Here is a 24,223-nt window from a genome sequence, read left to right on the forward strand (position 1 = left end):
GCTCCTGCAATTACCATTTATCGCCATGGGTGCCGCCAAAGAGAACGAAACTGTGATCTTCAAGATTGCAACTTTAAATTCATTATTTGGCCACAAACACAACTCCAAATTCATTACAATATTGCTTTTCAACTGATGGATGTTTTACATAAAAAATGTCCTTATCAATTTATGTGAAGATGTGTCATGGTGTGCTCACAACTAGTTTCTGCAGCCCCCAAGTGGCCAAAAAATGTTTGTGTTGCAGGTTTCAGTCCTAAAAGGTATAGTAACCCAAGCTGCTTTGTCAGGACCTTGTAATTTTCAATTGAAATGACAACATCCTGTTTTCAGGCACCTTTATTTGAAGGTGAAGTGGCAGAGCATAAAAATCTACAGAATACAAACAAACACAGGAAGGCACACATGTGCAAAGAGGATAAAAAATAAGCCGTCTAAACAGTGCTCTCATACATGAAGGAAATCTCTCAGTGCTCTGAAGACAAACAAGAACCATCAGCTGCAAACATATTGCACTTAAGGAACTACTTTGGAATGTGCTTATATTTCAAAGTAATTAAATACACTTAACAAAACCTACACAAAACTCTTATATTTTCTGTATCTTTAAATATGACTTCAAAATCTCTCAGAGGCGCTCATATCTATCGGACCTGAGTGATCAGACTTTAACTTTACAGTGTAGATAAATATACACTTTTTCTATCGCGGCACTAAATGAAAAGTGTTGGTCCCTACACAAGAATGATCTTTTTATGCGCTGCTGCAAACAATCTGACAATTTTTTCAATCCAAACAAAGTTATAACTTAACGCTGTTGACCACAACAAAGGCAACATTATTCACAACACCTCCTAAACTGTCTTTGACCCTGAAGAGTCGGGGTCATGGATTCAAGTGAGTCCGAGCGTGGTGATATGGTAAACCGAGAGAGGCAGAAGTCCTCTGCCGTCTCTCTTGTGTTGTTAGATTCTTTGGTTGTACACTTCAGTCCAGACTCCTCCTCTGCTTACGTGTCCTCACGTCTGTTGTATTTTTCACTGAAGAAGGCAAAAATACTGATAACCAGACACATCACCACAAACAGTGTCAGGGCCATCCAGAGAAGTCGCCGACTCACAGGGATCTTGGGACAAACCCGACCGAGAAGAACCAGGACCTCCTCCATCCTCCTGCAAAGATAACAAACTCATGCAGTAAAGATCTGATATTTTCATAGTGGTTAATGGTTATATGTAAGGGTTCAAATAAAAGGATAGGGGTTTATTTGATTGAACATATAGCTATACATTTAAAGGGCCAGTTTGCCGATTTTCAACCTCAGTCCTTTCATGTTATTATTGGGAGCTAATGCCATTATGAGATGTGAGGTGCCTTGAAACGCTGCCTGCTCTCCTGTTTTCCCTCCCAGACATTATACATTTATAACTGAGTCATGTCTCGTTCAAAATCGTCAGGTTTGAAATGTAGACTGAAGTCCCAAAGTCTTTTTAGACGATCCACCGGTATATTCTCGGCGTATTTCGGATCCTGTACCGCTCTGAGCCATTGCTTGCATCAAACATTAGTATTTCACTCCAGCATCTCTTGCTAGGCCGTTCCTTTCAGAGGGAGGGGCGCAATGCACGCTGGGTGTTGTAGGAATGTAGAATGGGCGAAACCACAAGCTGTTTCTTTCTCCAAAGCTCTGGCGCCAATTTCAAATATTATTGCTTCTATTGATTACAGAGAACACCAGCTTTGACTGTCAGTGGCTTTTTACAGGGGACAACTGCTACTTTATAGTTGTTTAAAATGCCATGTATATTCTTACTATGAAAATGCATAAATTATCTTCTTTTACATACAAAAGTATGACGTATATAAAAAGGGACAACAGACAGGACACAAGGGAAGTGTTTAAAACACAGTTTTTTTCCCCTCAAAAACCTGTGATCATCCACCGGCCAACAATCTGTTAAAAGTTTTGCAAAATGTATTATAATAGTTGGGGAATTCATACTAATACTAATATGGATTTCTACCTGTATAAATGTTTAATTAAGTCCATCTTAAGGGAAGAATAACATAGATACAGGTGGTGCACTCTTGTGGTGTAGGAGAGATTCAGGGGCATTTTTAGTTTTATAATGCAGTATTTCGAATAGAACTGAAGGTCATTTGGTCTGTCAAAGTTCAACACACAAAACATTTTTAAAGCAGCAGATACATTTACCTGCTTGTTTGTATCTTCTTCCCACTCTCTTCATCTTTATTTTTCATTTCCAGCAATTTCTCTGCAGCGGTTTCCTCCTCACGCTTCTCCTCCTGCAGCACTTTACTCTGCTTCAGGCCCTCCTGTAAGCTGCATTTGAAATGTTCACATTAACTATAGATCTAAGGGTGCACAGATTGTCCTACCATCAGGCAGTGACAAGTAATGTAGACATGATTATAATTAAGTCTCTGTTTACTTAACAACATTTAAGAGTTTGTGTGTGGTTAAGGAGTAGTAGAGAAGGCCTCACCCTTTGTTATACGCCTCCTCCTCGATCTTTGCCTTGAGCTCGGCTCTGATCTCGGCTCTGATCTCCTCTAAGTTGACTGCAGGTTTGGCTGGCTCACTTTCCTGCTCCGTCACACTCTTTCCACTGCATTGTTTCAGATTGGAAAGAACAATCAGCCTCGGACGCCACCAGCAACTCAGCAGAGGTTGTAAAACGGAGAGGTTGATTCCATCACAACACTGTGGCCTTGTCTTATAATGGACAAACTGCATAACAGACATAGCTGGTACATACACTTTACACTTTTGTTATTTCTATTCTCGTCTCCTATGAGGACCTTAAGCTCAGACCCTTGAGACCTCCTCTTTAGCTCACTTTATATCCTGGATATGATTGGAGCCTTGTCCCTGGACTTTGTCAAACTCTTGCACAAATGTTTAGATTACGACCCAGGATAGCACATCCATCATCTGCAGCAGGGTTGGATTATTTTGTATGCTTTCAGGGTTATTTTGACCTCACTGGGGCTCTCTCTGCTCTGTAAAACACATCCTGAAGGTCACACAAACAAGTCGAAGGTCCCACTGCAGCACAAAATGCTTTTGATAAGAATTGATTGCAGGTCCAGGCTCGTCTCGGCCCATTGTTTCAAGGACTGTGGGCTGACCTTGGGAAACAAGTAGTGGTATGTGTACATACTGTACATGCAGTCCTGTATGTGCGTGTGTGTGTGTGTGCGTGTGTGTGTGTGTGTGTGTGTGTGTAAGAAAAACAAGTACATGAAATGTACCTTTCTGCTGTTGGTGTTGCTGTTGGTGTTGGCGCCTCTGTTGCCGTGTTGCCTTTCACATCATTCGCTTCACACTAAAGAGGAAATATTATAGACAAATATATTTTCCTCTGAACAAGTTGCATTCAAATCATTAAACACATTCATCATTGTGAAATAACAACTGACGTCCTGAAACTGAACTTTTCATACGTAAGCCTCCCTAAGGTGAATGATGATTCATGAAATGCACCACATGTTATCCCCCATTATTTCCTGACGGGACAGGAAGACGTACCAGGACAGGAAGAGCAGCACCAGCTGTAGGTCCCGCGTTGGGTCCCGTGTTGGGGCCGGGGCCGGCTGTGGCTGGGGTCTGACCGGGGATGTTCAGGAGGTTAAACTTAGGCACCACGGCTACGCTCACCCTGCGCCTGGGCAGAGCCTAGAGAGGGGAGGGAAAGGTGAAAAAGTGTTAAAAACAACACATTCAATTTACAACCATATGAAACAAAGAAAAGCAGTACATCTTTAAATCTTGGAAGCCTGAACTCTAGTACATTTGACATTTTGATGAATAGATCACTTGATTTTCCAACTATCCAAAGACTTGTGGTCATTTTCTGATGATTAGCTTTTTAATTCAGCATTAAAAACATCCTTTCAAAAGTAGTGCTTACTTTTCCAAGGGTGAGTGACATGGATCTTGATGGCCGTGGAACTCCATCATCTTTATGAGGACAGACAAAGAAAGAAGGACATTAAGATCGATCCTCAGTTACAGTGAGGTGAAAATATTCTTACAAAGCAGCAGCAGTGAAGTCAAAGTGCTGTCTGGATAAATGAAATAAAAAATGTTTTCCATTTATAGGCATGAACCCCGTTGTAGATGTTCATTCTGTGTGCTTTCCTGTGCTTGATCTGAACGTGGTCTCCAGTGCAGTCTCACCTCCTGCGTCTACAGACCCTCCATAACAGCGGTTTGAGTTCTGGTTGGCCAGCTTCTTAAACTCCATCAGCTCCGCATGGTCCTTCTCATAGGTCCTCTTCAGGTTCTCCACATACTGCATCATGACCTCAGTGGCCTTGTTCATACGTTTCTCCTGTTACATAAAGAAATGTGAGTCAATATGTGCACAGAAACTCTAACTTCTACTTATTAAAAATAAAGGTATTACAGATTTAAACTTTAAAGCAGAGAGGTTTTGGATAAGTTTTGGAACACAATAACAACCAGTAAAGAGTAGTCCCTTGGCTAATACGACAGAGGACATATATGATCGTTCAGACACGGAAGGCTTTTGATCAGAACTAATTTACAGAAGGAGTATATTTTAACCTTTAGCGCACTCCTGCTTATGTTTAAGAATTAAGCCAGGTCTTAGCGACATGAGCAACCGGTGTAACTATTACGCTGGACTTGAAGAGTCAAGTTGTGAAAGACTGAGTTATAAACAACCTTTTTTAAAGATTATTTTTTTGCCCGTTGGCCATTATTTGATTGGAAAGTGAAGAGCGACAAGAAACGTAGGGTGGAGTGAAAGTGGGGAGGACATGCATCATAGGGCTGAGAGTCTGAGTCAAACCCGTGGCGGATGCAACGAGGACTTTGCCTCTGTACATGGGGCGCCTGCTGTGTCAACTGAGCTAAACCAGCGCCCCACAGCCATATGCTCTGTTAGTGCAACTGGGAACTGGACCAAGAGTGGCATGTACATAATAGTGGTTCATGAATTCTTTGAAATTGAGGGAGCCTAATGATAAAACTGTTATTAAAAGATTGGCAACAGTACAAAGAAAACTAAATAATTCATCTTGAGTGGCTTGAGAGTCCAAATAGCGAAAGATCTCTGGACTGCAAGAACATTAAACGTTCCCTCTACTGAATGTTTGCTTTGGCTGGCATGAGGTCAGCTGTGACATCACAGAAAATCCCATAATCAACCATCGTTTTAAGAAAGCTGCCAGACAAGAAGACAGTGTCTTTTACATCACAAGATACACAATGTTCTGCATTTGTTTGTGTTGTGTAACTGCACCTGTCGAACTGCTCCCACTATCTCTGCTCTGCTGGAGAGCCGTGTGGCCAGTCGGTGCAGCACGGACAGAGTCTCGATGAGGCGCTGGTAGGACTCACGCTGCTCCAGGTTCTGCCACTGCGGTGCAGTCATCTACAACAAACACAACAACCTCTCTTTACAACTCTCTCAGGAAAACAAAGTGTACACAAACATTCCTACTGTACCTGGGATCGGAGTCAGACGAGATAAATATTTACTGCAGGTCGCTTCCAGGAAACATTGAGCGGATAAACGAGCACTAAAGAGCCAGAGGGATCTCTCCTTTTCTAGTGAGTTAATCTCATAACAGCTGATGTTTTCCAGGACTGACCTTCAGCGCTCCTTTGAACTCTTCTAGTTCTTTCTCTGTGTCTTCCTCCGTCAGGTTTCTCTCCCTCTCTGCCTGTTTGAGCCGCATCTCCAGGGTGTAGTTGTCGTTACGAAATGCAAGAGACAGTTGGACGAATGCATTCTGTAGGGAGGAAGACACTGCAATATAACACTCAGGATGGCACTCCATAAAGAGCACATTAAATACAGATCTGCTTGTGGCGACACACGAACTCAGTGGAATCCATGGAAAACTCTCCCACAGTACCGCCGCACATACACGTGGATAATTATGTAATGCTAAAATGTACTTTCATTGGTTAACACGTGACAGAGAATCAAGCAGCCCTGGGAACAAGCTGTGATCCTGACATTTAACCCCCTGATGTTGGTCCGCGTTGATCAAAGGCAGTCTGCGCAGCTTTCCAACATACACGGGCCACAGCTAAGAGGAAATATACGACCTCTATGACTGTCCTGATACAGACGCAGACCCCGAGGGAGCAGCCAGAAGGGCTACAGCCCGAGCCCGACAGCGTCACTAATGTTTACATTTTCTCCACAGGAAATCACTCTGAGTCTCTTCGGTCTGATCTGAGACAGAAAAACAGTTTTACGACTGTGTAATTAACTTCTCTGGTAACAAAACAGGTTATTATAAACACAGGGCCTACACGTGGCACCGAGTGGAACAATAGATCAGGCTGTGATTACTGTTGGTGGTCTGTTTTACAGCTTATTGTATGATGACTCCTGCACACAGGTTTTAATTACCGTGGAGCATTTTCAAGGCGTCAACAAAACTGTCTCATGTTTAAACACACGCAAAGCACCACAGGAAAACAAGATCAACCTTAGCATGCAAAATTTAACTGATGGACTTTCAGAACCTTCATATGAATCTGAATAATTGTGTAAAAGTCAGATACCAACCTCAACTTCTTTTTCAGACAGTGGGGGTGCACTGGAATGAGATTAAACCGGAGCTGTTAGTACGGTCAGTCATGTACATGTATGATTGGTAAACAGTTGCAAGAAGGGTTATTTTTGAGAGATGAGGCAGGAAAAACAGGCGGAAGGAAAGAGGCAGAAAGTTAACTTGAGCAGCGGCTGGTTTGTAACACACCAGCCTGGTAGGCCTCGGTGAAGTTTGAGCTTTCTCAGCATCACGTCTGAGATGTTTGGCATGGCGTCAGACTTCTCCCTCGCCTCCTCTGAGTTTGTAGTAGGTGGAGGACCTGCAGACAACATGTTGCACAAATTAGACATAAAGAGAGTGACCCTGGTGCTTTTACAAGGAAGGAGTTGATCCAAGTCTCAAGTAATCCAGGACAGGTTTAAAGTCTTAAAGACTTTTTAAACACTGAAGCAACTTTTCCTGCAGCAGCCACTAACATGGTGTAACAACACAAAGAGTATTAATACTGATATGTAGCAAAACAGTAGCACAAGTAAATTAGAGTCAAAATTAAAAAATCTATTCAGTATGCAAAGATTAGCTGTTTAAGCAACAGGTCATACCTGATTCATAGCATCAAAAAACCTTAGTGTGTTGACTTGAGGAATGGTAGTTTATATTTATATATATTTTTAGTTTGGTTTTTAAGAAGAAGAAGGTGTTGTTTGTCCTTTTAAAAGGGATGTAGTCTGGCTTAAGGGTTTGTTAATGCTTAACTTAAAAAGTAATTGAAACATTTCCTTTACAGCTGTTTGAGGTTAAATGTATAATCTCGAAGATTTCAGTTTCGTTCTCTTTGGCGATTAGCGGTAATTACGGGAGCATACTTTGCAACTTAACCAGACGTCCATGGTTGGCTCCCTTTATCACCGTTGTAACTCTTGATTTTCCTCGCTGACGGTCGCTTTCCTTTTTAGACTGTTTGCCTTCATCTGAGCGTCGAATTTGTTTCTTTTCTTTGGATTTTCACTTATTTTTGAAGTTGTATCTGTAGTCATCGATCTTTTCTTTGTTTGTTCAGCGATAGTAGATTACTGTTTACTCGCAAAACTTGCAGAGACCAGAAAAGCAGCCGCTTAGTCCACCTACCCTCTCTGGCAGACCAACCACTGCTGGCTGATGGAAAATGCGTCAATAACTGGGCACTGCCGCGAATGTTGCCACAGACACCCAGTCTGTAATAATACTCTAAACTGCAGATGCAAAGGCTTACATCAGTGGGCCATAGGCTCAATCACCATTGTGTCACCTCATTCGGCGATAGATAGTGACTTAACAGACGTTTATTTGAATGAAAAAGTTTGAGATTGTTACTTTAACCTAACCTTTAACTACATTTTACTAGTTCAACACTTGAGACTTAAACATTTTTGCAACCTCAAATATAAAGTCTCAAAGCAGTTAAGTGCACGTAAAGTCTGAAGTCCTTATTCGTGTATCTTAACTCTCAGGTCTACAGCTCTGTCTCCTAAATTACCTAACTGATTTCCTCTTATTATCTTTCACAGGTGGTCTTTGGCTCAGACACTTTAACAATCATGCCACCTGCTGATGGAAAATTAAAACAGCATGTATTTCTCTGTAAAGAGTTTGCCAGTAAACGGGTGGCACAGAGGGAAATAACACAAGAACAGATCATCATCATTTTCTGACTGGAACAGATTTTCCCTGAGATTCAGGAAGTGCACACCCCTGCAGAGTTACTGAATGTGCTGCCGAAAGTACTCTCTGTCTTACAGGGACAAGAGGGCAAACAAGGACTGTTACCTTTTTCCTGTTCAGCAGCTTCACTCAAGTCAGGCAGCTTGGATCCTGATATGCTTTGGTTACGCATCAGCTTGTGCTCCTGCAGACATAAAGACACACAAATAAGAACAAAGTATTTCTGTCTTTACAGTAGGAGCATTTGACTTCTAAAGCACCGTCTGCACAACAAATGCTTTACCTCTTTGAGTTTAGAGAGTTTATGCACACCCCCAGGCTGGCCGGGGAGGTCCTTGTACCCTGATGACTTGAACACAGCGTCCCTTGGTTTGTCTGAGAGGGTTTCCTCCAGTGTAGGAGGGAAGCTCGGAGCTCCATTTCTGGAATTTAGGCTTCCTACAGCATCCCAGGAAACAGCCCTCATTAGTGGAGGGAAGGCCCCGATCGTCTTGATCTCTGCCGTACATGGAGCGAGCTGAGTAGGGGGTCTGGGGACGGGCTTAGCCACCCCTGTGGCCGGGGCCTGGTTGGGATTGCGGCCTCCATCATCGGCTTTATTGAGTGCTGGAGGACTCTTAGGTAGAGAGGGATCACAGTTCTCCTTCTGAACAGCAAAACGGGGTGTTAGGGTCCCAGACGACACTTTTCTCTTCTCAATGGGCTTCCAATCCACCAACAGTCTGTTGCTCTGCTGTGAGCAAGATAACCACTATCATTAATACATTAAGCATCCCTGTTGTGCTCATAACACTGGTATTTGTATTACAATGCTATATTTGTATTGACAAAGAATGCAGACTCCTGCACGCCGTCAGCACCTTCATCAGGCATTACTAGCAGATCTGTGAGGCTGCACGAAGGCACAGCAGTGCTTTGAGATAAATGCTAACACTAGGATGACATGCTAACAAGTCACACAATGTAACGCTGCAGCTGAAGTGATGTCATGTTTTGCAGGTTTTAGGTTGTTCTTCATATATGATGGCCAAATTTAAATGTTGAAAACATGAGGGAGCTGGAGGAAAGATCAGAGGATGACCAAAATCACATCTATCTTGAAATTTTATAGCAATAATGTCATGGCTATAATATCAACATTGTCTACTTATATTTCAGTTCAGACCAAAGTTGTCTAGCATGATGAAAAACCTCTTCATTTCAACACAACCTGAAAACAGATGTGTTTTTTCATATTGTGACTTTAATGTCTGACACAGATCTTCGAGTGAAATGTCCCTACACTCCTGTTCTCTGTAAACGTAGCTGACAGTGACAATACTCTTTTAAACAACTTCACTCTGTGACAAACCTTTCTTTCAGTTGTGCATAAGACAACATTTACTTTGTTACATGTGAGTCAGTAAAAGAAAATGCCGTGAGAGAGTCTGTGAATCTGACCTCCTTCTCCTGAGTTGTTATATCATGCTGCTCTCGCACTGAAGGAACGCCCAGATGCTACAAGAGAGGACAACATGGCGAATTTACTCGTGTTAAGAAGTATTGAGAGTTTCAGATTAAAATCAGGAAGATTTATAAAGGTTAAGGCAAGTTTATTTTTGTACACTCAATGTGGCATGACGATTAACAAACAAATTAGAGCGACATTCAAAAGCACAATAAAACCAAAAATAGAATTTTTCAGGTTCATAAGAAGGGAAATTCATATGAACTTAACACAGAGGACAGAACAACAATCTAAAAACATAATGCCTACAGCCTTGGCTGTTTCTGGCAAAGACAGCATAATTAAATTCACATTGCCAGATTAAATGAGGTAAATGAGCGTGCAACAATAATATCTGCGTTACATCTGAACTCATCATAAGGAAATGTTTTTTTTTTAAATAATATTTTTTTACCTGCCCGACCGACTGTGAGTTGACATGGGTTGCCTCTGTGGGAAAGATCAAAGTACATAGAATAAAATCATTCTTTCAAACTTCAGTGTCCAAAAAGTAATTGGAAAATGAGGGAAAGTTATTATTAAATAGCAATTTGTTGTTTTAAATCGAGTCAAGCAGCCCAAACAAAAGTAAATTACCAGTTTGAGGAGCCACAGTCAGTGAGCTGCTTCTGGATTGACACGGTGAGGATGACGGGGTCGGAGTTGGAGAAACACCTGGGAATAAAAAACATTTAACAATTACATTGAATTTTGCTTTGAGCTTTAAATCAAATTAAACTTTAAAATTTTAACAATCAATTCATACTTAAGAAATAGTCTGCTGTGTACAGGGTTTATGTGTTCGATACCTGTGGGTGACTCTGAGAGGCTGCCGCTAGACCGCCGTCCGCGACGCGTCAGGAAGCGGTCGCTGACCTTCTTGGCCTGCTCGAGCAGCTCCAGGTTCTTCTGACGATCCTCCTCAGAGAGCTGCAGCTCCGGCAGCGGATCTTTCACCAGGTCGATCACGTTACCCGTGCTGTCTGTGAGACACAACACACATCTTCAAATCACAATAAGTAACAAAAGTTTATGGGATGAGAGTCCTTTGAAGAAGTTATTTAAGGAGGATTTCTCGGTATAAAGTCTCAGGCCAAGGAATCCTTCACAGATGGATGTGAGCCAATAAATCAGGTGATGAGGGTTGGATCAAGTCAAGGATGTTTTTATCTCCACGTCTTCTCAGAAAAGAGCAACCGGCTACACCAAAGTGAATCAAAGCAGAAAAACATTTCAGGCATGTGGGAGGACGGCTAGATCAAACTCTCAGGACACTGATGAACAAACTACGTCCGAATGTTGTGAAGAACCACACAGCATATTAACGCTATTTAAAAACACTCCAAGAGAAATTTGATCTCATCACACTGCACTCTGCAAAGCAAATATTGCTGATCATAACATAAAAATACCTCTCATATCTTTTGGGTTATTTTTAAGTAAATACAGCAGCAGTGTGTGTGTGTGTGTGTGTGTGTGTGTGTGTGTGTGTGTGTGTTCAGGATTTACCCACCAACAGTTGTGATGGGTCCTGCAGACGACTTTCTAGCCAGGCGAGCTCTGGGACTGTGTGGCCTGTAAGAGGAAACAGTAAAGATTCAGACACATCATCCTGGTTTACCGTCTGTGGTTAAGAGGCTGGATTGTCACCTGGTCTGCTCCAGCGGACGTCCATCCTGCTGGATGATAGTGGCCTGCTGCGGGTAGACAATAGTGGGGGCAGCCATGACGACAGCTCGAGTTTCACCTGGTGCAGACTGTAAGAAACGCACAACAAAACAAAAGCGCTTAAACAAGGTGATAGCCACACTTGATGTATGTGTAATAGATACGTTCTGCTTTCATTAAACAGATATGGATCGACTGTGGCTCCAGAGCACCGGAAACCAAGCAGCCGAAGTTGTCAGGACGTCATTAATTAATTCTAAAAGAGGTAAAGATATCTTTTGCTCCAACGGGTCATATTCTTTAACACATTTGCAAGAACCTGGGTTCCTTTTAGGCCCCTGAGGCAGGTGCAGCTTTGACTATCTGATAATCAAACCTGTTTATCCTGCAGGGACTCTGCACACTGCTCTTACATTATTTGCATCCACTATCGGGATGCAAATAACGACAAATAAAAACCAGATTAAGAGACACTTCTCCAAATTTTGAGTCAAACCACGACTCGGGTTATATTGACAATAACTATTAAAAGTTGAAACAATGATTTTGTAGTTTGTTCAGGCAGACTGAACTGGTTAACTTCTGCTGTGAGGTTAAGGATCCCCAAGAGAAGACAAATAAGAATAAATTCTGCTGGTTAACATTTCTTTAAAGAAGCTCTCCAGTGATTTATCATTTCCATAAAGCTGGGGGACAGACGAGAGACAGATGTTAAATAATGAATAAGGCACAATGGTGTCTCGAGTTCCAGTGACTAACAGAATCAATGCTAAGAGCTGTTCCTGCAGCCGGCTGTGGCCCAACCCCTTACATAGGCACTTGTTTTCTATTTTGTATTTCCAGAGGCTAACTCTACTTTAAATGATAAGTAGCAGAACTTCATATATAAAACATCAGCCCTTGAACCATCCCACTGTTTCAAACAGTTGCTCAACTTTGGTATTTGGAAAACATCACGTCTTAAATTATAGGCCGTTCAAATTCCTGTATCATAAAATCCTGACCATCAAAGCTCAGCATGCACGTAAGCACAGACTGACATCAAACAATGTTTCCCTAAGAGCTCCTCTCAGAGCTTATCTTTGCACCAGAACCCAAATAAAAGGATTCCCTCTGATGGAAATGCTGCAGAGACTTCGGCTCGGCTGTAATAAACTCCGATTTTGTTATAGTGGTGACGTACACTCTAAAGATGAAATTACACAGGTTCATTACATTCTGCAGAGATGTCTTATACAGCCTGTGTGTTAATGAGATACTGCAGAGGAAGACGATGTTCTCTGAGGGCTGTTTAACACTTTAATTCCTGCTGAGTTCTGTCATTGTTGTGATAAAAGCTTTAAACCTAAAAATTGGGAATGGTCATGATTTAGAGTCTTCACCCAAATGTCAAACTGTCTCGTGATAACTCGACATACAAATGTATGTTTTGAAAATTCTGCTGCCTTCCAAGTTAAGACAGACACTGTTATGGGTAAATTATACAACTTACAACACGAATATCTAGTGAAATGGGCCTTAGGACCAAAGATGTACTTGCTACTGTTTGGGTGGAAGTCTCTAGATCCTGTAAAGGTGACTGCACGCTGCCCAGACGATGCCCGACTCACCTCAACATTCTAAAGTTGGCAGTTGCTGGTTTCAGTCTTTAGAATATTCTGAAAACCAACTGCCAGCTCCACACTGACACGAGCTGACAGGACAGACTTTTGTTGCCTACTTTTTCTTGTTTAAGTTTTTGCTATATTTTGCATGGACGAAGGTCGTGCGTACTGATGTTCTGCACGTGAGTATAGGCTAGTTGTCATGGGAACGCACTCTCAGAATGTCAAGGTTTGTTGGGAAAAGGTGCACATTGGTCTGACTCACCACCAAACCCGACTGGACATGTCAAACTCCGACAACCTTCGGCACGCACTGACCTGACAGTTGGTGTTGATTGGAGTTGGTTGGTGTTAGTCTGAGCAGTGTGCAGCTACCATAAGAATCAAGGTGATGATTTAAAGGTGGGGTATTATGCTAATTTCAAGCTTCATATTTCACTCTGTGATACCTGTGGAGTAGCTTAGCATAATTTACAGTAAAAACGTAATGATTTTTCTCACCCTGGTGCTCTGTGCAGGCCCTCATACAGCCTCTGCCTGAAACTACTCAGTCAGCTCTGTCCCTTTAAGAAACCCCGCCCCTACAAGGCCACTTTCTTCTGATTGGCCAACTCTCTGAAGCCTGCCGAGGCTGCACTTTGTGATGTCACAAAGTAGCTGTAGAAAAAACTGTGTGAAACCTGGCGTTCACAGCAGCCTGATTACTCCAACATACTTTTACCTTCAGATTTGAAACTTCACGTACATTTAGTATGGACATCCAACATTGCAACATTATATATATGTCTTAAAATGAAACAGCATGATCATCAATAAATTATTTTTAATCGTGCAGCCAGGAGTCGTTCAGTCCTCTACTCAAAATTCCAAACATAATTTCAAAGGCTCCAGCAGTGGCTCCACTTTGAATGATCTGCAGGAAAAAACAAACAAAGTGGACTCCATGGACTCATAAAATATCCAGGGGACTTTGGAATTACAGATAAATGCGTAAACATTATGTGGGAAACCAGAAAGAAATTAAAACAGAACCAAATAAGCTAACATGTCCCCCGTCCAGGTGGGTGTTCAGAATTTGCAGCTGCGATGGTTTGAAAGTTCTCTACACAGCACACGAGCATTTATAACCAAAGTAAGAAACAAGTATGTGGGTGAGGGACAAACTATGTCTTCTTACTTACAAGGGATTATCCAAATGCTTCTACTTCTCAACTGAGAGCAGCATATTGAAGGAAAAGACCATACCTTTTTTGAGGACAGACTTCAGCAGCAACATTGATAGAATTTCCTCCACAGAGCCAAACAGATTACTCAGTGTCACTTTTTATGGCCTCACATGGTTTTAGGAAAAACATTTTATGTGCTAGAGAGAGTTAAACTTACTGTACTGGGAGAGCTGGAGGAACTGTCCAGCTCCTCGGGTGAGTCCTCCTCTTCCTCGGGCAGCGTGGGCATGGTCGGGAGCAGCGAGGGGCGTGAGCGGGTGTGGGGGAAAATAAAGGGTCTCTCAGGGGCACAGGGGGCGTCACAGGGCTCCTTAAAGTAGGGATCGGTTTGTTCAGGAGGAGATCCCTGCAGCAAGAGCTTCTCCTCCTCCTGGACCAGCAAGATCATGTTGAGACACACACACACGTGTACGTTACGCATAAGTAGATACAAAATGTGTGCATTAAATGAGTAAATGCTGAGTGAAACTGTTTGTGAACTGTTGATCTTTTGGTCTGAGAAAATGAATAACACATGAATGGTAATATTCTGTAGAAAGCCTTCTGGCAAACCACGGCTAAAAAAAGATACAGCAGAAATAACAAAACCGTCACACCATAAACAAACCCCAAAATAGCTTCGTTCCCCATTGCCTGGAACAGCAACATTAGCTCATTTTCCCATCAGGCTGATACATGTAAAACAAAGAAACTTTAAGCGGTCTCTGAATATTCCCGTGACTCAATTTTATGGCTTCTAAAATTTCACAAGAGTAACACTGCTTTCATATACAGTAAGAAAATAACCATGCTGTTAATACTTAAGAGGAGACATGTCCCCAAACATTAGCAAGGTTTAGTGACACTTCAAAGTAAAACAGATCTGTTTTTTAGCTTCAAGTACTCCACTAAAAATGTAAACTTAAAGTAAACCACTGGTAGCGCTATTGAGCAACATTTGTGCAAGGCAGTCCCTTGACTGTTTGCATTGTGACTATTAAGACTTATGTAAGAAGGCTGCTGACAAAATTCTCATGCTGCAAATAGCTTCATGCATATACTATATATAAAAAGACGACATCCCTAAAAGTGAAGCCAAAACATTTGGTGACTGGCTGCAGTATAGGTCATAAAGCCCGCCTCCTCCATGTTAACAGATGGGACATGAATCAAACTATAAAATCTAAATACACGCCAAATAAATGTTCCTCAAACTTGGTTTCTGTCATTATAGTTAGTTCTTGTCATGCTGATTTACGTCCAAGTGTTCATTTTTCTGACAAGTTTATTTTTAATTAATTATTTAGTTAGTTGATGCTGTAAAAAGAATGATTGACAGCTCTGTTGACAAATACGGCTCCTGCAGCTGATCTGTTCTGGATTAACAGAGTAGAGGAGGAACGGTGAGAGGAAACATAACTAAAACAATCTCTACAGTCGTTGAAGTTTACATATCCGTGAACGTCTGCTTCAGACCAACACAGAGAAGCTGTTCTGCTGTTAAACACGCTGACGTGCGGGATCTTTGCCGCTTTTAAGTATTTTGTGTCTAAGTATTAAGCGTGTGTTTTGATTAGTGGAAGTGGCTGTGGCAACTCTGGCTCCAAAAAACGTCACCAGCACAAGATGGTAGCGCCCGCCTCGGGGGTATTTTGTTTCAATTTTGTACAATGAGAGCAGATGGAGATACGTTGTCCATCTATATATACAGTCATCGGCTTCATGGTATTTCACTGATCTTAAGGGGGCGCTTACACACCGATGAACGCTGTGATGCGCTCACAATTGTACATTTTTTATAAGAAGGTTATACATCGAAAAGGCTTTCAATTTTTCAATATCATTCAAGACATTCGTTGTACCTTGTGTTTTGTTGTTGTTTGCTTATGAGGAAGCACCACAGTGCATCTTTTAGTTTGTGAATATATTGGTACTATATTAATCTTTTCTTCACTGAGGAAATTGATGTGAAACATAAGCATGTGTTGGTGTTTTGGCCATTGCAAGAATGTGAGACTTTTCTTCTCATGCAGTTAATTTCATCAGGAGGCTATCATTTCAAACAGAAACACACAGGCTGGGACGCACTGGGCTGTCATAACACACTCAGTATAGTCTGCTCTCACAGGCTGAGAGAGGCAATGAACTCCTGAGGGACGGCGTAAAACAAACAGACGGTCTGTGAGGAACAAACATGGAAGATTACTGGGAGGAGAATTTCATTACTCTACACTAATGATTTTTCACTTAATGCTAATCAACAGAGTAACTCTATTAAAGCTTAATTTGGTGGAGTGTTATTATTATATTAACATGAGAGAGTATAGAATAAAGATGTTTTGCAAAAGAGACAACAATAAAGGAGTCTGTCCAGAAGAAAGCCAACAGAAAAACAAAAGAGCATGGAACTAAACATGATTATTGAGTATCTTGTTCTTGTTCGGTTCATGTCAGCAGTCGTAGTGGACGCTGCATATTCTTGTAATTTATGATCAGTGTTGTTGAAGCATCACATAGTTGCAAATATAAGGACATGTTCAATCGGTGCTCTTGATCCCACATGATCCACTAGATAATCTTTATAATAGATCTGCTCTCTTGATAAATCACTACTTTAATGAGAGAAAATAAAAGTCTCTTTTTAGTGAAGTCTTCAACCGCTTCACACAAAATACTTTATATAACCAGGAAAAAGCTCTTGGGATTAAAACTCTCTTTTTCAAGAGTGTCCTGGCCAAGACGGGCAGCAGCACATTAACAATGTTTCAGACAAACAATAAGCAGCCATACATACAAACATAACACAGACTATAATACAATAAAAGACATGAAATAACAAGCAAAACCAGTCGAACTTTGTCTAAAACAACCACAATTATAAACATCTCAAGCAGATCTACAGCCAGATGTGTCTGCCTCCAAGTTATTCAAAACTGCAGATTATTTCTTTCAACTGATGTTCTCCACAAATATTGCAGAAGATACCTTGCTGCGCTAAATTAAACATGACCTAATTAAGTTAGATAATGCGTGCGTGCACCTTGTTTGAACCATTGTTTGAACTCACTCCTCTTCCCTTTTAAGTTACAAATGTATGCACATCTAAATGCAGAGCAGATTTAACCCTCAGAGCACAGAGCGCAGAGTCTCGGGTTAAAGTCCTGGATGCTATTGAAGTTCCTATTCATTTGGTTTCCCCAGAAATAGAAATATTTACATATGCATGAGCAGCACAGGTGTCTGTTGTCTCCAACGCTGCAGCTTGCAGTCACATTAACCAGCAGGCGAGTGAAAGGTGTGATGGATTATTGGGTATTTTAGCGGTCTTGCATGCACTTTCCTCAGGACTAAACTTCAGTGAATTACGGGCCTGAATGTTGGAGTGCTGTTCAGTGTCATCACGAAACATGACAACTTCTGGGGAACATAAAGCGACTGAGAGGCTGTGAGTCACTGGGGAGGAAACGGGTTGTTTAACTGACTCCCAGTGAGCTGCGAGGATATTTCCTGACTACAGGAAAACTGTCAGACAGGATTAAGTTCACTACTCTTTCTAGGCCAGAAGTAGCATACAGCACACAAGCTCTAACACCTGGTTTACGACACTGGTGTTGCTACTTATATCATCTGATTCTCGCGTCTAAAAGCATGAAGTCAGCTTGTTCTGCTAATATTGAGGGTGAACGGTATCAGCTTTGACGTTCTGCTGCAGAAATAAACAAGAGAATGAGTCAGAGAATATTTCTAATGTGATTATCTTAATGAGCCTGGAGTTCAGGGTAGCTTTGGTAATAACCACCTGCAGTTTACGCAACTGACGTAGCATATGAGTTTTGTTTTATGTAAGCTCCTGTTTTATTTTGTCAACAGCAATGTGAATGCGCAATGTGCAGAATCTGTTGCAAATGCACATACATACATAAAAGAAACTTCTTAATAAGTAACCGAACAAACTTGAAAATACATCTCATGACACGATCCTGCTTTCATCCAAAGACGCTTACAAGAAAGTTTGTGTGTTACAGATTACTGTGCTGAAAGATGCCAATCTGCCCTGCTGCAGGCTCGACGCTCCGGACTCTCTCCCCTGCAGACTGAGACTGAGATAAATATTGCAGAGTAATTGAATCACTCAGATTATTTCCTGTGGCGGGAGAACAGGACAGAACATACAAGCCTGAACACAGTCAGTCCCGACACCACAACTCCCGAAGGACACACAAATCTTCCTGTACACACACATCCATCAGAGCCATCAGAGACTGAATTAACTTCTCATAGCAGCCAGTCAGGCCTTAGCTGTCTCTTTCCTCAGGGGACGACATGGGGACCCTCCTCCCCTCTTCTGTTACATAAGTCGGCTCCCTCTTGCCAGATTTGTTTAAAAATTTGGTTGTGTGAAGCCCAGAGTACAGCCAGCAGAGGAAGTGGGTGCTACGGTTAGAGATAACAGGGCAGAGGAAGTGTGAGAAAGAAAAAGAAATAGATGCAAAGAGAGATGTAAAGTCAGGTGAGGGAGAAGACAGATGCACTGACTTTAAAAATGCACGCTCACACAGCAAGCAGGAGGCGAGATGACACAGAGTTTAACTTCCAGACAAACAGTAGATTATGTAAACTCACCCTTGGAGTTACAAGTCAGGCCGACAACCGTGAAAGAGTCCAACAACACAACAGCCTTGAGCACAAGTCCGACACGGCTGCAGAGACGCTAACTCCGACTGATTCTGCATGTGTCCACCTGAAACCATCACCCACTAAGACCCCACAGCTCCACTCAGACAATCATCCGAACCTGTCCACAGAGATCACACACATTACCTGAGCCCACCACTAGCGCTGCAGATAGACACACACGCACTCCCGCTGGTCTCTCCAAACGCGCACCGACTCCCCCACAGCCAAACTGTCACTCTCTGGCTTTTCCTCAGAAAACTCCTCAATCCTCCGGGCTTCTCCTTCCTTCTCCCGTCCCCTCCGTTCCCTTTCTTTTTTCAGCAGCGGCCTCTCTTTCACTCCCTGGGAGCTTTGACCATTTAAGGAGAAGGGCTCTGTATGCCTCTTTCGGCTGCTGTGTGTGTGTGAGTGTGTGTCTATGTGTGTGTGTTTTCTCAGGCTACTGCTCCACTGATCATCCCTTAACTAAAATCTAAAGGAAGTAAGAGAAGTGTGTTGTTTTTCCTGCAGGGTTTTGTTTCTCTAATCATAGCTTGGGAGCAGTAGCAGAATACTTTGTGTGTTGTTGTACGTGAGGGCATGTTTGTTAGAGATTGATAGATAGATTGTGTCCGTCCCACCCTGTGTTTACTCTGCAGCTCGAGAGGAATCCCTGCATCCTCTTCAACTTCATTATTGTTTGGTATACTGTACTGTCAGACCTTGCACCATTTGTGCTGCGAGAGAGTTAAGTATTAAGTGCTGTGATCCTTCTGAATTTCATGCGGGGGGGGAAAAAAAGCACAGCAGTCACATTGTTTGTGGGAGCACAGCTGACTTTCACAGCGAATAACAGCATCACAGTTTGAATTAATGTGAGCTGATAAACTAAAGCGCTACATTGTGAAGGAAGCTTTTTATAGACGGAGCAACTTGTGCAAAAAAAGATCAGATGTTCTTCTTGTTTAATTACACACGAGTGCAGATCTCCTGGTAGGTTGTGGAGTATGACCCGAAGCAGGTGGTGGAAGAAATATTCAGATTCTTTGCTAAACTAAAAGTTACAATACAACAATGTTATAATATATACAAGTAAAAATCCTCATTCTAATGCTGCTGAGTGAAAGTTAAATATAATCATCCTAATATACTTAAAGCTCCTGTGAGGAACTTTCGGTGTGGGTTGATTTTGGCGCCCCCTGTGGACAAAGCCGTACCTCTTATCTCTTTGCTGATTTTGTCCTGTACATGCGTATGTATCACTCACTTTAAACTTTTGCCCTGGAAAATGTAAACAAAGGCAGCGTGCAGTTAATCGCTTTGTCTGACACCTCCCACCCACCAGCGGTTTCAGGCATTAAAAATAACTCTATAGAAATAATCACTCTTGTCGCTGATGGTCTGGTTTGCTTCTGTAGATTTTATAGAGTCATCAGAATTAATTTCAATTGTTTCACAACCAGCGAAAAACTCCTCACAGGAGTTTTAATTTACCTCATTTAGCAGGAAAGTGTCCCCTGCTGCTGACTATCAAATGATCATACATATTTGACAACTCATACTGAGGAGGAGGAGAGTGTAAGATTTATGTTGCAGATTCATCGAACGGACAACGGTTCCCCTCACCAAACACCCAAAAGGCCCTGGAGCCAGTGTTTGGTTTGTCTGTTCTGAGCTACTCAAACACTGCGGTTCAACATGCTGGGCTCCACAAGAGAACCTGCTCCCTCTGTAGATACAAAGACCTCATTCTCGAGTAACCAAAACACAACAGTTCTCTAAACACAAACAACGGCATACTTATGAATATATTATTCAAATAACTCTACAAATAGTTCCCCCGATCTTACACACAGGACCACTGAAGGTTGAAGCTACTTTTAACTACTTTAGAGCTAAGTAGTTTAGTCTCTAACCGGGGGTCCATGTCCCACCAGAGGGTCACAAAACAAATCAAAGAGGTTGTGATGAGGATAATGAGAAGAGAAAATAAAAGTTTCTGCCTCATTTTTTCTTGGGACTTTTTAAAAATGTTGCTGAATTGAGCCTCACAGTATCATCTTATCTGACATGTAACAAGTGCTACAGAGCTACAGGTTAAATTCTGCATCACATGAATGGTATTATATCAGCTTATCATGTGTTTTTTTAAGGAACTCTTTAGCCAAAAAGGGCCACGCTAACTTTAGACACCCATATTTAGCATTTATAAGAAGAAGTTCAAATAAGGATTTATAGCACACTACGGTAAAGCTGTAAGCAGATACTTGTTCATTATGAAAGATCATGAACAACAATGCAGTAAAACACATTTGTGATCATTTTAAATTACCTACAGGAAAGGTTAGAATAGAGTTTAACTATTGTACATTGATAAAAATGTACTTGTAGCAGTTTACAACTATATTATAGTGTGAATAGCATTTAAAGTTTGTAAATGAATATGAAATGGTATCCTGAAAATTAACTATGGCTGTCACAGATTAAAAAGTACAACATTTATTTCACTTATTACAGCACAAGTACCTCAAAACTACTGTTGAGTTCAACCCCTGCCCTATAAACTAAGTCAGATGATCTTTATCTTAATGTTGGCAAGCTTAAAACAAAGTAGTATCATTATATCATCCTTTTAAAAGTTACATTTCCAACAAGCCTGTTGTAAAATAAAGATTAAAGACACAGAAACACATTAGGCATGCAGTTCTGCCTCTACCTACATATTTAATATCATAATAAATTACAATAGAGCTGGAGGGAGTCTCACCTTGCTGCAGCTGCCTCGTCCTGTGCCACCTGTTGGAGCCAGAGCACAAACAGTGAACACAGTCATTTGCATTTAACAGGAAAGCATGTGCAATGCAAATGTGGAGAGACGGTTTAAAAAAAGAGAAGTCAGACTGTGTACGTGTGAGAGACAGAAACAAAATGAGAAATTAAGTAAGGACGAAATAAACTGGGGTTTTTATCCTGTGAGGCTGAGGCTGGCAGCGAGATATTCATCTGTTCGGTACAAATACAGAAACTCTTGTTTCAGGAAGTATCCCCCCCCTCTCCCCAACCTCCACCTCCATAACCAAGGGCAACAATCACCAGGCAACCAATTCAAGTGCATGAGGTGCTTGATCCGCTGGTTGACAGCTCTCAGGCCAAGTGTGGGCTATTGTGTCGTCTGTCTTAGGTGCTCTCAGGAATAGGACTGTAATATTGTGATAGCAGGCAAAGAGCTAGACATGAATAGCACCATCAGAGCTGAACAGCAACATGGCACTGAAGGATAATGAAGAACTACAAGAGGATCATTTAGCTAATTACCCAATCTAGTCCCATTTTCATCCCAGACTCTTTGGAAGTGTTCAACCTGACCTTACAAACGCATTCACATTCCTGTTAGAGTGATTTTTTTCTGTTTCCACCTTCCTCTCATCAAAGAGCGCACTGTTTACAGCCGCCGCACACAGAGCATTAGAGACCCACTGCTTTTCTAAATTATTTACATTCAGACTCCAGTGGATGTTTGTCTATCACAGGACCTGACTGCATCTTGTTTTAAACAGCAACATCAAACCTAAAAACAGGGTTTACTCCTTTGTTACGTTACAGTGATGTGAGTGAAGTTTATTTAATATCTCATATTTATATTTTATAAGTGAAAGGCAGATAAGGGAGGAATATAAAGTAGTTTTAAAAGCCTTAATGGAGGCAGAGTACTCCAAAGTTCTTTAGATGGTATCAGAAACACAGACAGAACTTTAAAGCTCTTAAGTTAATCATTATTATTGTACTTTTTTTTTAAGTTTTAGGAGCTCTTGGTTGGTCAGTTCACCACTTTGTCCCAGATTGAAAGATCTTCTGTTGTATGGTTTACAATAACATTTTGTAAAGCCATTTATGGTCCCCAGTGGATAAATCTAAATAACTTTCGTGATCCCCTCACATTTGCTCTGCAGCCACTATATTTGTAGTTTTTATCTGCATTGGTCAAAAGCTGGACTTTTATCATTTGGATCGATTGCCTGTTTGTGGTATTGATCTATTATTGCTTCTTGTTTGTGAGTAAGGATTGATTCCAAAATGTAATGGGTTCTTCCTTTGCCAATGCTACACTCTCCTGTAGAGAATCATAGATGGCAGAGATCATAAAACTGTGGTGGTTATTATGGCACAGCGTGGTAGCTATAGCATTGTGAGCATGTTAGCATACTGTTGTTAGCACTTAGCTCAAAGAACCAGCTGTATAATTGCAGCTTCACAGAGCTGTTAGCATAGCTGTAGACTTTTATGTGTCTCGTGTGTTAGTTGTAATGATTATCACATATAATTTGTGTAACAGCTATAATTTGATACTTTCCATTTATCTTACAACATGCTCTTTCATGTTGATTTGTTTGCCTCTTGCTGTGGTTATGTTGATTCTTTTAATGCATGCAGATGAGGCCTTTTGGTTAAATCCGGAACATTCAACATCAAACGGACATTGATAAATATGTGCTGTCCATAAATAAGCAGAAAGAGTTAAGTAAAGTAAGCAATGCTAACGTGTAGCTCTGAATAAGCTGTATCCTTCTCATTACCAGTAGCAGGACTGTATTATTAACTATTAGCATCTTGAACTGCAGTGACATCAAACAGGCAGTGCACATTTAAATGTTTATGACAGCAATTTGCAACATAAAATGTCTATTGTTCATCGTGCGGCTGCTTCTTAAAACATGGATGCAGCTTAATTTGGTTAGCTAAAGCAAGATCACGCCAACGTGGCACTATACAATGTCAACGTTAGACACTGAAGCTTATAAAATAAACAAAACAAGTGGACATAGAGATGACTGCTGTCTTTCCCCTCTGAGGTCACCCACTGGTTCCCAGCAGCCTGCAACCAACAAGCTCCAAACTTGATAACAAGGATGTGAAAGCTGTGGCGCTCAGAGAAATGTGGGAAGGGAGGAAATGGAAATAGATTTGACGTGACCTTTCACGGAGAGATGGGAAGAAATGTTGCCCTTTCTTTGGCCTAAAACTCATTGCACCATAATTAGGTACATCAGATTAGACATAAAAGATTAAGCTTTTTCTCAATTGTTGTAGCTAATATACAGTAAGATCTTGCACTTTGACTGGAAACAGGTGTAAACCAGGAGCCTGGCTCCTTCTGAAGGTAACAAAATCTGCTTGACGACATCTTGAGGGGTCACAGTGTTATATCTCATTTGTTTCATTTGTACAAAAGTGTAAGGCTGGGTTTTGAATTTCGGACGCAGTCTCTTTCTAGTCTTCATGCTAAGCTAAGCTAGCCTGCATTAATTGGCATTGTGTGTTTTTTAGCTACTCATTTCTCA

The 24,223-nt window shown here is 41.4% G+C and overlaps 1 protein-coding gene across 4 annotated transcripts; it reads right to left on the reverse strand.

The window, feature by feature from the left end:
• Positions 1–331: 331 nt before the first annotated feature.
• Positions 332–21,677, reverse strand: mrvi1 (murine retrovirus integration site 1 homolog). 4 transcript variants are annotated; one of them, XM_069669887.1, is made up of 21 exons: positions 21,652–21,677; positions 14,407–14,619; positions 11,402–11,508; positions 11,265–11,326; positions 10,561–10,734; positions 10,349–10,426; positions 10,167–10,201; positions 9,706–9,762; positions 8,549–8,998; positions 8,371–8,449; positions 6,772–6,883; positions 6,579–6,609; positions 5,647–5,787; positions 5,295–5,426; positions 4,205–4,358; positions 3,936–3,985; positions 3,554–3,700; positions 3,277–3,350; positions 2,508–2,630; positions 2,216–2,344; positions 332–1,172 (listed from the first exon to the last, which is right to left on the reverse strand). In XM_069669887.1, the coding sequence occupies exons 2-21, from the start codon at positions 14,476–14,478 to the stop codon at positions 1,010–1,012; spliced, it is 2,370 nt and encodes a 789-aa protein (XP_069525988.1). In that variant the 5' UTR covers positions 14,479–14,619; positions 21,652–21,677; the 3' UTR covers positions 332–1,009. The 4 variants fall into 4 exon arrangements, with proteins under 4 accessions (XP_069525988.1, XP_069525909.1, XP_069525828.1 ...); XM_069669808.1 differs by lacking the exon at positions 21,652–21,677 and adding an exon at positions 19,050–19,358; XM_069669727.1 differs by lacking the exon at positions 21,652–21,677 and having other exon boundaries at positions 8,549–8,995; positions 14,407–15,123.
• Positions 21,678–24,223: the final 2,546 nt, after the last annotated feature.

This window comes from Semicossyphus pulcher, unplaced genomic scaffold (assembly GCF_022749685.1).
Source record: "Semicossyphus pulcher isolate SPU_LCO1_2020_fin unplaced genomic scaffold, fSemPul1.0.p SCAF_1, whole genome shotgun sequence".
Lineage (NCBI taxonomy): Eukaryota > Metazoa > Chordata > Actinopteri > Labriformes > Labridae > Semicossyphus > Semicossyphus pulcher.

Bases quoted from the DNA above. Each gene is read 5' to 3' on its own strand.
- mrvi1 (XM_069669642.1), bottom strand. From the start codon at position 14,670: ATGCGTAACGTACACGTGTGTGTGTGTCTCAACATGATCTTGCTGGTC. The intron at 5,788-6,578 runs GTTGGTATCTGA...TCCTCCCTACAG, and splicing joins TGTCTGAAAAAGAAGTTGAG to AATGCATTCGTCCAACTGTC. The intron at 4,359-5,294 runs GTGCAGTTACAC...TTTATGTAACAG, and splicing joins TAGTGGGAGCAGTTCGACAG to GAGAAACGTATGAACAAGGC.